Consider the following 19833-nt stretch of genomic DNA (forward strand, 5'->3'; position numbering starts at 1 on the left):
CAGCGGTATGATGCTTTGAGTAAAATTCCCGATCATCCAACTCAAATGATCGTTTTCTTTAGTCAACCTTCTGTTGCCCGATTAGAATGGGTCAGAAGATTTCTTTCTCACCATTAAATATCAATGTTCAAACTTTTTGATGTTGTAAAACTATATAACATATGGATTATGATGTACAATTTCATTTTCATCTAACTTTTTCTTAATATAAGTTAATTATGTTTATGCAGAATATAATTCTCAAGTTATATATTGATTTTAGTGAATTCATATAAGAACATTTTATTATTAAGAATTTTATGAAATTATATATCACTATTAAATTATATTTAATATTAATTATTTTAAATTGTATAAATTCATATAAGAAAATTTATTATCAAGAATTTTATGAAATTTAATATTAATTATTAAATTATATGTAATAATTATTATTTTAAATTATACAAATTCATAAAATATAATTTATTAGTTATAATTATTTTAAATTTTATTAAATCATATATTTTAAATAAAATATATTTAATATTAATTATTTCAAATTTTCATTTATAGTATCATATATTATGATTTGAGTAAATTCATATAAGAATATTAATTATTAAGAATTTTATTAAATTATATATTTTAATTATAATATATTTAATAATAATTATGTTAATTTATATTTTACAGTATCATATATTATGATTTGAGTAAATTCATATAAGAATATTAATTATTAAGAATTTTATTAAATTATATATTTTAATTATAATATATTTAATAATAATTATGTTTAAATATGATTAAATTATTTATTATTGATATTAATAATCTTATTAAAATTTAAATAACAATAACAATAATTATCAAAACAAATTTCTGCTAATTATTAAGAATTTTATGAAATTATATATTTTAATTAAAATGGGTTTAATAATAATTATGTTTAAATATGATTAAAATATTTATTATTGATAATAATAACCTTATTAAAATTTAAATAACAATAACAATAATCATTTACCAAAACAAATTTATGCTAAGGGTATTATAGTTATTTTAATTTTTTCCATTATGCTATTACACCTCTATTCAATTCAACCAAACACAAGATTACTATTACGCCTCTATTCCGTTATATTCAACCAAACAGTTGATTTGCTATTACACCTCTAATCTAATACAGCGAACCAAACGCATTGTTAATGCTTTTATTTTTTTAATATAATTTACAAAAATTAAAAACTTGAGTATTTTCTTTTTGCTATTAATACTTATTCCATCCTATCCAACTCAACTACTGTTATTCCTATCCAATCCCTTTACAATCCTATTACATCTATCACTATTCCATTACAGTTTTTGGCTCTAAGTTTTATTTTAAATTAAGGGTTTTTTTTTTTAATAACAGCAAAACAGTCAGATCTGAGTTTTTAGGACAGAACAGCCTTAGCCCTAATCGTATTTTGTTTCAGTTACGTGTCTCCTCCAATTATATCTCACCACGTCGTGCAGTAATTTTCAGATTTTCTTTTTCCTAATTTCTTTCGTCTTCCACATCCTTGCGACTCGAACTGATTTACTTACAACAGCACCAAAAAAAAAAACAAAGAATCTGTCTGTAACTGTCTTTTGCGTTTCTAGCAGTTGAATTGAAAGTTGAGTGGTTGACTATGATTCTCCGGTCGGTCATAATGGTGGTTGTGGTTGTGGTTGTGGGGATTTTATCCTCTGCGTCGCAAGCATTGCGGTTCGAGCTGCAATCGGGACACACCAAGTGCATCTCCGAAGACATCAAAAGCAATTCCATGACGGTCGGAAAGTACCACGTTGTCAACCCAAACGAAGCTTACCCTTTGCCCGATTCTCTCAAGTTCGCTGTCAGGGTATTCAATTTTATTTTGGGTTTTTAAAATTATTTTATGATGAACTTTGCGAATAATAAGATTGAAGCTTGCTTCGTTTTTTCCTTTCTTGGGGGGTTGGTTACTTGACTGAATGAATGAAGGTAACGTCGCCGCAAGGGAATAGTTTGCACACGGCGGAGAAAGTGGAGACAGGGCAGTTTGCGTTCACGGCGGCGGAGGACGGAGATTACATGGCGTGCTTTTGGGCGGAGGATCATTCGCCGCAGATTATTATGACCGTTGATTTTGATTGGAGGAGTGGAGTTCAAGCAAAGGACTGGTCTAATGTTGCCAAGAAAGGCCAGGTCGATGTAAGTCTCTTCTGTTTTAGCTTATTATTAACTCCTACAATCAACATGATTGGCATGTCTCACAAAATAATAAAATATCAAACAACTAGTGGTAGCTTGGATACATAGGGGTTTAACTATTTGAAGTTTAGGGCTAAGGGTTTATATTTGTTTGCTGGTGGAAAGGGCCATACCCCTAAGTTTAAAATGCACAATATGTTTAAACGTTATTATGCTCGAAACCTAGTTGAAATTTCAGTTCTGTTGAGATTTTGCTTGCTGTTGAAGGTTTACAACTTGTTGAAATTCATTGAATATCTTTCATTTTATCAGCTAAGATTTAGGCAGAAGGTTTGCTATTATAGTTAAAAGGGGTTGTCTTCCTCTCGTGCTACAAGTCGAAAAGGTTCTATGTTTCCTTCTTATATAGATGATTTGCTCCAAGTTTTGCTTTGCTTTACAATTTACACATTTGTGGTAGAAGAGAGGATAGCTCTTTCCTGTCGAGAAAATGGATTAATGTATGGAAGGAACGTTAAGGGAGGAAAAAATCTATACGCAGATCGAATTGTTATCTACCATATATTTTAAGAGAAAGAAAAAGGGTGGGAAAATGTGGATGAAGCGGCTTATACTTCCACTGGACTTGTTGAGCAAAGTTTAAAATTAGATTTCTTTTTTCAAAACCTCAACCTCTCCCTACTGCTGAGCTGAACTAAAGGGATTCATTCTTCTGTTGGGATTTCTGCTTTTTCATCAGACTTGAGCTCTGTTATCTTCTTTCTTTTCAGCATATTTGCAGCCTTCATTTGTGGCATCAGATGCTGATCGCTTCGCCCTTTGGTTTCATAAGATTAATTGAATATAGGGATATTTATTTCCATCTTTGAACTACATACACTCCTAAGCATAATTTATGTAGGCAAGATATATGCTTAGCTATGGTTCAAATCCTTGTATGAAAGCCACCAGAACAGGCAATCAGCACTAGGAAGGCTTTTAAATCTTGTTGCAGTCATTGCTGAATGAATCCTGCCGACCGAAATTGTCCCACTATTAGTCTTGGGATAAAGATTAGGCCTGTTTGTATCGTTTAATTCTCTTTAGATATGCCTGGCCTCGGACTGTTTATATCCGGAAAGTCTCATGTTTTTTTGTTACTTTTACTGTAAATTCCAGGTGATGGAACTGGAACTGAAGAAGTTGTATGATACGGTTACCTCCATCCACGAGGAAATGTTTTATCTACGAGAAAGGTAAGGAAGCATCGTTGTCGCTTAAACCCATTTAATGTATAACATTACCTGGTTTTTACCCCCTCGAGGGATCTTATTCCGTCCCGCTTTTGATTTTTTCTTTTAAACAGAGAAGAAGAAATGCAGGCGCTGAACCAAGCTACTACCTCCAAGATGTTCTGGTTGTCGTTCCTTTCTCTTTTTCTTTGCTTGTCAGTAGCTGGAATACAATTTTGGCACTTGAAGACCTTCTTTGAGAAAAAGAAGCTCATTTAAGTTTGTAAAACAAAAGAAGATCATAGTTGGACCCCAGAAAAACATATTTTATGTTGGAGTTTTGACCATGCTTAATCGTTCCAATTCATGTTTGAATTTATATGAGAACAACAGCGGTTGTGTTTTGTCAACTCAAAGGTGGCATTTTCACATTTTGGGTCTAAATGTTGCAACAACATTTATGATCGTCTTAAACTTGCATCCAAAAGCCTGAAAAGATAGGATTCACCGATTTAATCTCGTGTGGCTTGGGAAAAATGGAGATGTGCTTAAACAATTTTATTTTATGTTGCAATGAAAGAGGAAATCCAATTCAATTCTAACCAGATGATGGAAATAAGACGGGTATATATGGGAATTGCAGAAAAAAGCAAAGAAGATTGAGTTGCAGTTGGTGGCTCCTCCCCTTTAGCAAAATAATAACAAACTTACATATATCAGCATGCGATGCATCATCAAGTACTGACCGTGTCCCACGCAAGTATTAAAATCTTGTGTCTTTTTAAGAGGTGGACATGGATTGCAGATTTCTTTGATAAAGATAGAAACAGTGAAGACATACATTATCCTACAATAAGCCACAGTTCCAGCATCAATGCCATACTGACTGCCTGTCACCACTGTTACCATTTCAGTTCTCTCCAAATCCTGCCTGTCTTAAAAGCTCCTCCTCCTCTTACATCATCTTCTACTGAGTACTAAAGTTGTACCATTAATTTAGGGTAATGATTGTTTTTTTATCGTTTATTGACCTAACTCCTAACAATATGTATGATTTACTGCCATTTCTTATGCATATAGTATAGTGTACTAATTATGTCTGCTTCCTTGTGTCCTCCTCCGACATAATTGTACTAAACCATTAAACATTTCCTTCAATTCTTTTTATAGGTCGGCTAATTGAATATTTCAGACTTTAAATCCAAATCTACTTCAATGTGTAATGTCAAGCAACATTGAACCAGAGTTACGGTTGTATCAACACAAAGTAAAGATGGACATCAAGTTATGTCCCTGCAGCACAATTATCATTACTATCTCCACCACATATACTTATGTATATATAGGTTTGAAATTGATATTTTAAATCCACACATTCAATTTTTGTTTAATTTTAGCGTAAATTATTTATTTACCATTTCTATTACTTTAATTGTTTTATTAATTTAGTCACTTCAAAATAAAAAATTGATCACGTCAACGTTAAATGGTAATAAAAGACTAATAGTGTATTTTCTCGTCATTCACTCTAAAATTAGGGTAAATTATCCGTCAGTCACTCTAAATAGGATTTGTTCTTTTTTTGTCCTTTCTAAATTTTTTTTCTTACAGATGCACAGTTAGTCTGCCATTACCATTAAGTAATCAATTTTTATTTTGGAACGATCAAGTTAATAAAAGAATAAGAACAAACCCTAATCAAAGTGGCTATAAGTGGGGCAATGCCAAGAAGATGTTTAAATTTTGTTTTGTAAACTGCAAATTTACTACCAAAAATAAAAATATAAGAAAGGGAAACAATGCCGTTGGATTCGGCCTCGTATACATAACCCACGTTAATGGGGTGGTAACTTCAAAGAGGCAAAAGAACAACATAAAAACCTTTCAAATTAAGCATTGAGAAAGGCATCTACTTCTTTTTCGGGTTGCTAATTATGCCCTAAGCAACCATTGTACCATATGATAGTTGCATTTAATTAATCAATACACTTGGATATTGCATGCATTTTGGGTTTAGGTAATTATTAATATGTATGACTTGATCCATTTCAAGTATATTGTATATAGTATAATGTATTATGTTTTGTTATATGTAACAACTTCCATTTAATTACCCAACATTGGTCCAATTTACAATTAAGGAACTAATTTATGTATATCTCATCCTCAATTAACGCCTATTAATTTGGGGACCCTTTAACAAAATATTCATATCTTGTATACATATTAAAACATTCATGATTTATCAACCTATAAAGAAACTGATCATAGGCCCACTTTATGAGTTTAGCTGTTTCCCTATTACCTAGAGATGGAGATGAATTTGAATCTAAGTTCATAATTGGACATAAATTTCATTAAACAAATCAAAAGAAATATCCAAGTAGTGTTGTAAAACATGACAACATCCGTATGTCTTAATTAATTAAAAAACACACACACACACACACAAGTAGAAGAACAATGATTCTGTCTTAATTTTGGTCCAAAATCATGATTAAGATCCAACATGTGAAGAGTTTTTAGTCAAGATACGAACTCAATTTGGTCAAGATCCTCTAATTTCTAGATTTCTTAGTCTTTTAATTTGCTAGCTTTATATAATTAGGATTTTAACGAAGATCATGAACCCCAATTTCCATAACACAAGTATTCATGATTTTTCCTCTTTTCAGTGCAAATCTTCAAAAGAAATTTGCCCCATTTTCATGTTCCCCATATCCACCGGTTAAAACATGTTTCTAATTACTTTATTTTTTTCACTTGAATTACTTTATTGTTTTTCCGACCATCCAATTTCATTTTTCTCATTGTTTAATTATATATGTTTCTCCATATGTAACTTGCTGCTATATGTATGGTTTAAATATGTCTTAGTCCCTTGAATTTTCAAATTTCGTGCCTCTATTTACCTAATTTGAAAATTAAAATCCAATTGAAAATAATATTAGTAAATTTTCATTAAACTTGAATTCATGATATTTTAATATTTAAGAAGTCAATTAACAATATTATCGTTGGATTAAAAGAGATTAAATTTCAAACATAGAAAAATACAGGGACTGAAAGCATAATTAGGCATATATATGGTCTTGCATGATCAAAGAGTAAATTGTTGTATAATCGTGTTGTAAATATGCACAATCGAGATGCATATCAAGATGTGTTTTTTTCATAATAGAGTAAGAAGATCACCCTAAAACTTTTTGTTCACTTAGTAAAAAAAAACTCGATTGAGTCTTACTTTCGATTGATACTAGTATTGTTGTCAATGTAGAGTACGTGGGTTCAAATGTGCTGAAGCGCATTATCCTCATATTTATTGGTTAGAAATGGGTCTAGGCATTGTGTCAAAAAATAAATATAATAAAAATCTATAATAAAAGTATTCAAAAAAATAAAATAAAATATAGTAGCATTTAATTAATTGCTAAATCAGAAATAGTAAATTTTACTGTCCTATAATCAAAAATTATGTTGCTCTCGGAGCGGCAACTGCAAAGTTCAAATTTTATGTTAGAAACAACTTAAATTTTAAAAGGATGGATTATAAAAAAATATATATTTCTTTCCACAATTATTAATTTAAAAAAGATAAAATTAACTTCAAAATCATATTTATTGTTTTGTAAAAGGAATCCACATTTGGTGATACTATTATTATTATGGATTTAATTAAATTACTATTATTGTTTTTATAAAGCAAGAAATCTCTATTATATTTAAGTAAATTATATACACGATTTTATATGAATTTTCAATGAGTATATATGTATCATAAATCCAGCATCAGTTTAAGGGGTTTTTTTTTTTTGTACTTTTATATAAAATATAGAACATGATGGGATCAAATCTTTATTATTTTAATTTGGTTTTATTCATAATTTAACCCCTAAACTATACTCATTTTCTCATATTGATACTTAATCTATGTTGATGTCTAAATTTTTCTTTTGTTACATAAAAAAAATTGAGACCCAATCATATTTCAACACATATACAATATTTTTCATGTATAAATAATAATTTCCATGTCATATTTCTTTGATATGAAAACTCAAATTCTATCAAATCCAATAACTTTTCCTCTCAAAAATCCCCACTCCAAGGTTCATGAAAACTCAACAATGGATTTCTGAGGCAAGAAATCATCCAATTTCAGCTTTACTCATACTACATCATTTTAGTAAAGCTTTGTTTTTTCTTTTTTTTGTTTAAATCTCAAATTGTGTATAAAAAATCAAACCCTAAATACTTTTAACAGTTAATATCCACCAAAATAAGCAAATATCCAAATCTCAACTCAAGAGCTGCTTATCAAATAAAAAATAAAAAAACCCAAATTCTTGATTCAGTCAAACTCTTTATATATTTTATTATTATTTTTTCAATCATGACAACTTCAAGCTTTCATTTGGTTGGTCGAATTTTGATGGCTCTCTTCTCAACCAGTGATGAATGGATATATAAAGCTTTTTTAGGGCAATTTACTTAAAAAAACCATTTTTTTTAAATTTATCGAAATGGGCCGATTTTTTGATTATTTATCGGAATGGTCCATTTTTCGAGAAATCGCATCCACGTCAGCGCGATGTCAATGTACGTGTTAGGACATCGCGTCCACGTCAGCAGGTTGCGCTGACATGGACGCGATGTCCCCCGCGCGTGAACAGTACCCCAACGGTCAAATTATTGACCGATGCCCCCCCAACGGTCAAAAAAAAACTATAAAACCCTCCACCCCTTTTTTTTTCACAAACAAATCCTATCTCAATTTCCTTCCAAAATCCTCTCAATTTCCTTCCAAAAATCTCTCAAATCCATATTAAATTTCAATTTCCCCTTAATTTCATTTTTTTAAATAATTTCAATTTTTTTAAATTTTTTTAAAATAATTTTAAATTTTTTTATATTTTCATCAATGGCCGGATCATTGATTCGTCTTGATAGGAATCACATATCGGTGGAGCAAATGAAAATGGTAAGTATTAAATTTAAATTTTAAATATTATTTAAGATATTTTTATTTATGTATTTTTAGAAAATTATTAATTTATTATTTGTTATATAAGTCTGAAGATCGGGTATTGGAATGCACTATCCGGAATATGCATGGTCCTCCATCACCTTTAGTAGAGAACTACCTGCGGGAAGCGGGTTTTTTGGCACGTGGCGACGATAGGCCGGGGATGCAAGTTGGAGCCGAAACTGATTAGTGCGTTGATCGAGAGGTGGAGACCCGAGACGCACACATTTCATCTTCCATGTGGTGAGTGCATTATCACTCTGGAAGATGTCCATCTGCAATTGGGATTTCCGGTGGACAGGCACCCAGTCACCGAGTCTGCCCAATCTAGCAATTGGGAGGCGGTGTGCTACGAGCTTTTGGGCGTTGTTCCGGATAAAATGTGGAGGTAAGGTGGAGATGGGCTGGTTACGTGCCACATTCCCCGATCCGAATGCAAATTCAACCGAAATTGAAAGAATCTGATATGCTCGATCATACATTCTTCAAATAATTAGAGGTTATCTGATGCCCGACACGTCACGGAGCCGTGTACATCTAAGGTGGCTGCTAAAACTCGTTGATTTTAGAGGAGCCGGTGAATTTAGTTGGGGGTCTGCCGTCTTGACAACATTATATCGGGATATGTGCGGGGCGACGCGACCGAGAAGAGCAAACATTGGAGGTTGCCTGTCACTACTGCAATCATGGGCACTGTTTCGCTTTCCATTTCTATGTCCTCGAGTGAACCACCCACATACATTCCCACTCGTAACGAGGTAAATTTTATATTACATTTTGGAATTGTTATGTAGATTTTGTAAGAATAAAAGTATGCTAAAAATTTATTTAATTAGGTGGAACCATCCGGCAAGTTATCGTGGATTACCGTCTGAACTTGAAGATATACGGCTTCTATTGGAGCAACGGTCGGAAGCAGAAGTAAGTATTATTGCAAATAGATATTTCCATACATTCGCTAGTGGGACCGGTATATAGTATTTAGTATTTAGTATTATGTATATAACTGATATTTCTATCATGTTCATATAGTTTCAATGGACACCATACGAGGATCCGGCAATCCGGGCAGTAATCCCGGAAGAGTTTCTACAAAATCTGAACGCTTGGCACGCGAAAGTGGTTTTGATCAACTCTGCAACCGTGGAGCCCCATCAGACAGACAGAGTCCTACGACAGTTTGGATGTAGACAACCGATTCCTGCGGACCCTGAGGTGTTTGACGATCACCACAAAATCGACCTTTGGCTATTAGGTACGGATTGGCCTAGATACTGGTCAGAGTACATGAAAATGTGGGAAAATCGGCATGAATATTTACCTACTCGGGAAGAAATCATCGTTCCGGAGTTAGCGTGCGTTCCAGAATACATGCCATGGTTTAGGATCTATGGGAAGCCGTATTTACTTACGCCAGAGGAGAGGCAACAGCAATTACGTCTCGAAAGAGGAAGGCGTGGGCCACTAAATCCAAGACGAGAAGACTTCGAAGGCAGCCCCTCAATGAGGCCCAGACAGTCACCCGACGCATCATCAACGGGCATACAATCACCGGCCCCGTCGAAAGCACCGACGCAGTCACCTGACGTAGCAATTCAACAGATGATACCGACGCAATCGCCTTTCCCTATGATGCCAGGTGTGTTTCCTAGCCCTTATATGTACCCTAACCAGTACATGTATCCTTTTCCGAATCCTATGGAAGGTTGGAGCCAAATGCCCGGATTAGCTCCATTTCCTGTAATGTCAAGCGGACCACCGATAACTAGGGCAGCGGCGTAGGAGGGATCGCAAGAGGGGCCGTCGGGGAGCTCTCCTTTTTACCAATCGCCAACAACGAATGGCCTTCAAACACCGTCGCCGTTCATGATGCAAACACCTCCACATACACTATTCTTTGAAGGTGGATCATCGTCCCAAGTCCGACAACCAGACGCCGAACCGGGAGAACAACAATCACCACCGGAGGAAGAACAACCGCCGCCAGAAGCTAGAGGAAGGAGGAATCCAGCGCGTAACCATCGACCGCCGCCATGTGGAACTGAATCCCCCGGTCATAGACATTGATTACCGTATTAAAATTTATTATTTGATGTAATTAAATAGAAGTTTATTTGATGTAATACGCATAGAAATTTTCCCGAGTTATTTTGATATTATTTGATATAATAAAATAGAAGTTCTATTTGATGTAATAAAAATCGTAATTTATTTCATACCCTAACCTTAACCTGATTTAATTAAAAATCCTAACCCTAACCTAATTTAATTAAAACCCTAAACTTAATCTAATTTAATTAAAAACCCTAACCTTAACCTAATTTATTTAAAACCCCTAACCATAACCTAATTTATTTAAAAACCCTAACCCTAACCTAATTTAATTAAAAACCATAACCTAATTTAATTAAAAACCCAACCTTAGCCTAATTTATTTAAAAACCCTAACCCTAACCTAATTTAATTAAAACCCTAAACTTAACCTAATTTAATTAAAAACTGTAACCTTAACCTAATTTATTTAAAAACCCTAACATTAACCTAATTTAATTAAAAACCCTAACCTTTCTTAACCTAATTTATTTAAGAACCCTAACCTTAACCTAATTTAATTAAAAACCCTAACCTTAACCTAATTTATTTAAAAACTCTAACCCTAACCTAATTTAATTAAAAACCCTAACCTTAGCCTATTTTAATTAAAACCCTAACATTAACCTAATTTAATTAAAAACCCTAATCTTAACCTAATTCATTTAAAAACCCTAACCCTAACCTAATTTATTTAAAAACCCTAACCCTAACCTAATTTAATTAGAAACCCTAACCCAAACCTAATTTATTTAAAAACCCTAACCTAATTTATTTGATAAATTTACTAACCATTAACAAAAGTTATTGGGCTTAATAATTTTACATAGTTTTACATAATGTTAGATTTGGTAAAATGTTTTGACTGGTACTAACAATTAAGAAATTAAAGTAATTTGATAATTTTACTAACAATTATCACAATTATTATCAATTAATAATTGAATAAAAATCTAATTTTTTCTACAATTACATTCAACTATTGCGATTAGGGCATGATCGACTTGTATGGCTTGGATTCTTACACCATCCGCACAACTTCTGTTGACCATATTGTTCCGTATTCTAGTGGAGCAAGGTCGACCCTTCGGCTTGCAACGCAATTCTCTATCCGATAACAGCTTAAAAGGAGCAAGAGATACGGGCGGCCACTTACGTTCATCTGGGACCGGTGGGAAAACGTGTCTCCATACGTTGTACATGTTTTCTAATTTGTACACTTCATCCACATAACTCAGCGAATCCAGGCGGAGTTTCTGACAAGCTGCAATAACATGAGCGCATGGATAACGAAGTGCATCAAACTTCCCACAGTCACACGTCCTGTTTCAGAAGTGTACACAATATTGCCCGCCAACAACACTTTGGTGCGGTCTGTCAAACTCCGTCACGCGAAACCATAAATTGTCTCGATCGTGCAACACTGTGTGCATGATGTTTGCCCTCGCCTTCACCTTGTTAATTTCTTGAACTACCTTACTGCACCATACATGGCCACACTGCATCTGGCCTGCATAAGTTGCTGTTCGCTTTAGAAATAGCGCCGCCAAACGAAAATATGTCTCACGCACAACCGATGTTATCGGTAGATGGCACGTTCCTTTAAGAATAGAATTTATGTATTCTGCCAGGTTCGACGTCATATGGCCATATCGTAGGCCTCCATCGTATACTTGTGCCCACTGTTCGAAACGTATGTTACAAAGGTAGTCCGCCCCTTCTTCATTTTGGGATCGTAAAGTTGCCAACATCTCGTGAAAACGATCTTTATTTATTTCATACCCTGGCAATATAAGTTCATAGCGAATATTTTATACCACTTCTACCAATAAAACTAAGGTAAATTGACAAACGAAATAATACAGTTATAGAGTAAATACCCATGTTGGTCACTTGTCGTCGTTCACTCTTAGATGGATATTGCATGTAGTAGTTCGAAGCAACATGTCTTAGGCAATATCTATGGTGTGTACGCTGCCACAAGCTTCCCTCTCGATCAAATGCAGCTAGTATACCGGCGCCCCGGTCTGAAATAATGCAAATATCAGGTTGGGGGCACACATGCCTCCTTAACCTAGAGAGGAAGAAATCCCAGTCATCAGACGACTCCCCCGGTGTTATTGTAAATGCAATTGGAAGAATTCTCCCACCGCCGTCTTATGCCACTGTAACCAATAGCCGATGAGTATATCTACCGAACATGAAGGTACCGTCAATTTGTACCAACGGCTTGCAGTATGGAAATGCGTCTCGACATTGCTTAAAGGTCCAAAATAGGCGTTTGAACACTTGGCATCCACATAGCAATCGGTCGTTGTGGTACGCATGTTCCATTTCAAGGTCTGTGATGACACTTGGGACGTATCTCTCTAGCACCTGACACCACTGTCATATTTCATTATATGAGGCGTCCCACCCACTATGCATCTTCTTCAACGCCTTTTGCTTAGCTATCCATGCCTTGCGATAAGAGGGCGTGTACCCCATTTGGCTACGGATATTGGCAATTATCACAGGCACTGAAGTCCTAGAATCTGCTTTTATCGTGGGCAGTATCAAGCTAGCCAACATAGCTGAATCCATTTTGGGATGATCTTGTGAAACACCTACAGAGGGAGTACATTAAATAATGCAACATGGCAAAATAAAATTATTATTCAGATACATTCAATACTGTACCTGCAGCACATGTATGTGGACCTTTATACTTTTTTATCTCCCACAACCCTGTCCTTTTCCTTAACGAGGCGACGATTTTTCATTAATATGTGCCGTCTTGCACCGCACACTTCGCCTCAAACTTATCAGATTTTGATTTAACGATGTGGTAATTAACGTCATTTTTGATGCTATGCTGTTTCAAAGCACCAATAAAACAATCCTTATTGGTAAACTGATTACCAACTTCAAGTTCACCGAAATTTACCCCCGAACTTGTACGATTGTGCAACCGGTGTGGTAGATCTAAAAACTCTAACGCATCATCTGCTGCTAGATCGACATTATGCATGTGGGCTGGAGGTGAGTATGCTCTAAATCGTGGATTTTCTTCATCATCTAAACTCCTTTCACCATCTTCACCTTCTGTTGGAATAGGCTCCGGTTCAGAAAATAATCTCATATCTGCACCATCCGGCCCGAGCTCTCGAGGTGGATCCACATCAGAGTCATCTTCTAACCCACAATCATCTGCAGCGTACGACGTCCCCTCACCGGTTGATGTCGTAGGTAGTACGTCATCCCTTCTTCTTGGCATTTGATAACGTCCCTAATTGGATGTAGATTGCCATCCACTAGAACTTGATGCAGTTCCCCAGTACATATTTCCAGCGTCAAACATCGAGCCACCGACGTACATGTCCCATCCACCGACAGGTGCCTTGCGGGGGATGTGCATTCGATATCGCTGCCGAACATGGGCTGTTCCGTATTTTATAACCCGCTAACCGAGTGTCGGTCAGGGGTCGTGTATACATCTCGAACACCGGACGAAAGTACATCAGTTGGCGACGTAAATTGTACATATAACTCAATATAAGTTACTCCGCTAGCAAGATGAGTCTGCACCATTGCCTCCAAGCTACGAACACCTTTTATGTCGAACGAGTCATATGTCACCGGATCAACACAAGAACAAAATCGATACGTGATTGACAGAACTTTCATTGGCGTCGTTCCGAAGATTTTACGCCTAATTCTTTTACGAAGTTCTGTCAAATCTATGTTCTGGTTAAATGACAGTCGCACCGTATTCTCCGAAAAAAAAACAAAACCATTCTCGGTGTGGCAAACCTCACCAGCGTAGTAAATAACAGCACTAATACGTTCACTCATTTTGAAACTCTTACTTTCTTAGCCTCTCTAAAATGTTTCTGCTATGACTTATGCATTCTAAGAACATTTTCTGCCTAATTTATAGCCTCAGCCCAAACTTGCTACTGTAGCAAAATTGCGTCCACGAGGGTGCGATTTTATACTATTTGCTCAGAAACGTCAAAAAAATTATTTCTTACATGACCAACTGTAGCGAAATCGCGTCCACGAGGGCACGATTTGACAATTTCTTCTCAATTAGCATCTACGAGGGCGCGATTTTATACTATTTGCTCAGAAACGTCAAAAAAAATTATTTCTTACATGACCAACTGTAGCAAAATCGCATCCACGAGGGCATGATTTCACAATTTCTTCTCAATTAGCATCCTCGAGGGCGCGATTTTATACTATTTGACCAGAAACGTCAACTCAAAATAATTTATTCTGGGACCCCTAAACCCTAAAAAGTCTACACCCTAAACCCTAAAAGCCAGAAAAACCAAACGTGAAATCAACATCAAAATCGCATCCCCGAGAACGCACTGCGTGGCAGGACATCGCATCCACGTCAGCAGGTCGCGCTGACGAGGATGCAATTTCCCGAAAAATGGACCATTCCGGTAAATAATCAAAAAAATCGGTCCATTTCGGTAAATTTTGAAAAAAATGGCTTTTTTAAGTAAATTGCCCGCTTTTTTAAACCCAGTTTGCACAACAGATTTAAACTTATTTTCCATCGAAAATGATATTGGTTGTACATTTGCATTAGACTAAGTGGTTTTGTAGGTGAGGCGATTCTACGGGCTGGCATGGGCACCGGCTCCCTTAAAATGAAAATTTATTATTTAGGTCTTTTAAATTTTTTTAAAATTTTAAATTAGTAAAGGTAAAATTTTACTTTAGCCCCTCTAAAATTATAAAAATTTGATTTAATCCTTTAAAAATTATAAAAATATAGACTATAAAAAATTAAAATTTCATTCGACCCCCCTAAAAAATTATTTTGGCTTCGACCCTATTTTGTAGCACCCTTGTTCGACCCGATCGTCAGGTCTGAGTTACAGAATGCTACGTTTATTGTCGGAGCAAACTCAATTATTTAACATTCAATTTGAATCATTAAACAAGTAAATACAATCATTATATGCGATAAATGTGATATTTAACCATTCTCGGGTCTTACACGAGCTTTCGAATGCTATAATGCTAACCCGAGATAAAAAAAGGCCTAATTGCAAAAGTTTCAAAATATCATCTCGACATCGCAAAGTAAGAGGGTTCCTCGTCGCTATAGAACATACTGAGTAGGCCTCTTCAAGACGATGGGGTTCCTCATCACGTCGTGGCCTAAAGTTCAAAACTCGTCGCGACACATACTTACAATTTTTTTTTACAATTTTTCTAAATTTTTATAATTTTTTTCAAATGAAACACTTACCTAAAATTTCAAGTTAACTTATGCACACATTCTAACTATATTTCTAGTCAAATCATACAATACACATGGACTATAATGCCTTATCATTCAATTACTACATCTACTTGATTTGTAACAAATCAAGACATATCAACTACTTCAAACATTAAAACACCAACTTTACCTATACCAAACCACCTTGAGAACATGACCTTTTACTTTCAATATAAGCACTTATAAACGCATGTATATAGCTATGACTTATAAGTCTTATGCATAACTATCAACTATCCAATTTAGGCTACATTTCATAAGCGTACCTCAAATTATAAGAATTCAAACTCAATTTCATCTCAATCACTTACTAACCAAGTTATCAATTTGATTTTTCTACCTCAATTATGTCATTTCAATACCATACATATCTCAAACATGTCAATCAAAATACACAATCACCACCAGGCATTAACCATTGCCAAATTATACATTTCAAATCATATATCAAAATAACATTCAAACTCATCACAAGTTCCCAAATCAACAAGACTCTTATACATTAAAGTATATACCAAAACACTTATATACATGCTACAATTCTTTGACTCAAAATTATCAAAAAGCTACCAATTCAGCGATAGGATAGTGTGAGCTTCAAAATGATCCAACTTGATGTGTTCTGCAAGGTAACGATCTACAAGAAAAAGGAAAAACAATTAGGTGAGCATATAAAATGCTTAGTAAGTTCATAGGCATTTAAACAAAAACTTACATTATCTTTTAGTTAGATACAATAAGCTATTAAGCTTGACATAGTTAACTAGACATGGCAAAACACAACATAAACAAGGTGAGTTTAACATAAAATCAAACCATATGATATCTCAATCATATATCATGCCAATTCATATCATTTTAACAACAAATCTCAAAACTCATTCAATTAAGAATTGATTCAATCATATATATATATATCAAGTCATGGTTCCAATACATGGTTCAAGATCAATTCAACATTTTTTTTCCAAGTGAACTTCAAGATTATTATATCTCATATCAATTTCACATTTCATATAAACCGTTTCACCCGATGAACCCTAGTAAATGGACTTGGATACACAGATATCTATGTCACACCAATTGCTTGTCCAAGTTGTATATACATGTCAGGTTACCAGTTCAGGCTAAACCTTTATAACGACATATCCAATTGCTTGTCCAAGCTGAATATGTATATTTTAGTTACCTATCTGGGTTGAACTTTTAAAACGACATCAAGTTACCAATCCAGGCTAAACCTGCGTCACATGTATCTTTGAGTCCGCAACAAATGCTAAATCTGGGTAATATTTGTAATCAGTCATGTAAAAGCCTACACAAAACCCTATTGACATGCCAACCGTATACTAACCTTTACAAAGTTCACTTAGGCCTCTTTTTCAATTATAATCATCATTTTACAATTTAGTCCAATTCTCACCTTTTTCATCAATTCACAAGTAAACACATATATAATTACAAATCAAATACACAACAACCTATATATAAAAAAAAATATCATATGAACTTACCTAGCCAAAACAACAAACAAGTTGAACCTCCAGGGACTAATCAATAATTTTGACTTTGCTCCGATTATCTCCAGTTTGATTCAATTCTTAATCTAAACAATTATTTTAAACAATTCATTAATACCAAAAAATTTTGTGTTATGCCACAATATGTATGAGCCTATATAATTTCATTTTTTTGATACCGCTAATTTTTTACATTTTATTCAATTTAGTCCCTAAAATTGAATAGCAATATCTTTCAATTTTGAGCTTCTATTAAAAAATCGGTTCCAATTACATCCCTTAGGGACTCTGTACTTTCTATTATTACTAAAATTTCACATCAATGTCACAATTTATTCACTTTAGTCTTTTTGCACAAAACTAATAATTAAACATTACAATCTAGTCCTTTTTCACATCTAAGATTAAAACCTATCTATTTAACACCAATTTCTTCAAGAAATCATTAATGAAAACTTTCAAAAACTTCAACAATTTTACAAATTTGTACATCGGTTAGTTAAATCAAAAGCTTTTATGACCTCAAAAACATAAAAATTACGAGCAAATGACTTAATTGAACTCACCAATTGAGGACAGAAAGCTTAAAACTAAAAAATGGATTCCTTAGGTTTTTCTTCATGTTTGTTTGGTGAAGAAGAAAGAAAAAGATGACAAATTCCACTTTCACAAGCTTTTTATACCTTAATTTATTATTTAATCACCTAATTAACATTAATTTAACTTAATCACAATTACTTAAAATTAATGGATGTTAACATCATCCTCCACCAATTGATGAAACAAAATTGTTTATTTACCATTTTGAACCTTTAGCTATTTAAAAATATATAATGATAAGACTTTTACAATTTAGTCCATGTACTTTAATTAAACAATTAATAGGAAAATTTGAAGGATCAAACTTCAATATTATTTTATAACAACTCTGTAAATATTTATATTTAATATTTATGGACTCTATTTAAGGAAATGGGATCCAAAACCATATTTTCCAGCACCATTAAAAATCAGGTTGTTACAACTATCCCCCTTAAGAAATTTCATCCTCCAAATTTTTACCTGAGAAAAAATGGGGGTGTTATGATTTCATAGTTTCTTCTGGCTCCCACGAAGCCTCTTCTATACCGTGACGGTGCCATATCACTTTTACAAATATTACACGTTTATTTCTCAACTCTTTTACTTCCCCGAGCCAAAATCTTAACCGGTTCTTCAACATACGTTAAATCAGGTTGTAACTCGACTTTCTCCGAAGTTAACACATGAGAGGGATTGGATTTGTATCTTTGAAACATCGATACATGAAAAACATTATGAATCTGATCTAATTACGGAGGCAGAGCTAATCGATAAGCTACAGAACCAATTCTCTCAAGAATTTCATACGACCCAACAAACCTCAGACTAAGCTTTTCTTTCCTGCCGAAATGTAGAACATTTTTCCAAGACTGTACTTTCAGAAAGACTTTATCACCAATCTCAAATTCAATGTCTTTTATTTTTAAATCAACATAAGATTTTTGTCGATCGAAAGCAGCTTTCAAATAGTCTCAAATAATCCTGACTTTTTCTTCTATTTCACGTATCAAATAACTTCTTGCCAGCTTTATTTCACTCAACTTTGACCAACATAAAAGAGTTCGACATTTACGACCATATAAATCCTCTTAATGGTCATTTTAATGCTCGACTGATAACTGTTGTTGTAAGCAAATTCAGTTAACAGTAGGAATCTTTCCCAACTACCTTCAAATACAATTACACAGCATATCTTCGAATATCTGAATAATTCGCTTTGATTGCCCATCCATCTAAAGATGAAAAGTTGTACTGAAATTTAACTTAGTACCTAGAGCTTCATATAACTTATCCCAACATCTTGAGGTAAATCTCAAATCCCAGTCTAAAATGATAGACAAAGGTACACCATGCAATCTCATGATCTCAGAGATATAAATTTCAGCTAATTTCTCAAGTGAATAGTAGATTCTTAGAGGAATAAAATGAGTCGATTAAATTAACCTGACAACTATCACCCAAACTGCATCTTTCTTTTTCAGTGTTAACGACAAACTTGATACGAAATCCATAGTGATTCACTCTCATTTCCATTCAGGAATTATTATAGGCTGCAATAAACCTGACCAGACCTGATGTTCTGGTTTAACATGTTAACATACCAGATTTTTTCCACGTATTCTGTGATCTCTCATTTCATACTCGGCCACCAATACAATGGTTTCTAATCATTATACATCTTGTTGCTATCTGGATGCATCCTATAGTACTATTGTAAGCTTCGTACAGGATGTATTATTTCAATTCAGTATTCTTCGGTACACACAAACGGTTCTGAAAGTATAGACTCTCGTTATTATCAATACTTGTCTTCAACAAATTTCTGACACCACTGAAAATCAGGTTGTTACAAGTTTGCTGGAAATGAAGAAGAGAATATGAAAATGACTTTTGGTTTGAAGAAGAAGAGGAAA

The 19833-nt window shown here is 34.1% G+C and overlaps 1 protein-coding gene across 1 annotated transcript; it reads left to right on the forward strand.

Moving 5' to 3' along the window:
- Window positions 1–1285: 1285 nt before the first annotated feature.
- LOC107903937 (transmembrane emp24 domain-containing protein p24delta9) lies at window positions 1286–3824 on the forward strand. The gene is made up of 4 exons (XM_016830162.2): window positions 1286–1871; window positions 1994–2203; window positions 3362–3438; window positions 3549–3824. Exons 1-4 carry the CDS (start codon window positions 1659–1661, stop codon window positions 3691–3693), a joined length of 645 nt encoding a protein of 214 aa, XP_016685651.1. The 5' UTR covers window positions 1286–1658; the 3' UTR covers window positions 3694–3824.
- Window positions 3825–19833: the final 16009 nt, after the last annotated feature.

The sequence above is a fragment of the Gossypium hirsutum genome, chromosome D05 (assembly GCF_007990345.1).
Source record: "Gossypium hirsutum isolate 1008001.06 chromosome D05, Gossypium_hirsutum_v2.1, whole genome shotgun sequence".
NCBI classification, from domain to species: domain Eukaryota; kingdom Viridiplantae; phylum Streptophyta; class Magnoliopsida; order Malvales; family Malvaceae; genus Gossypium; species Gossypium hirsutum.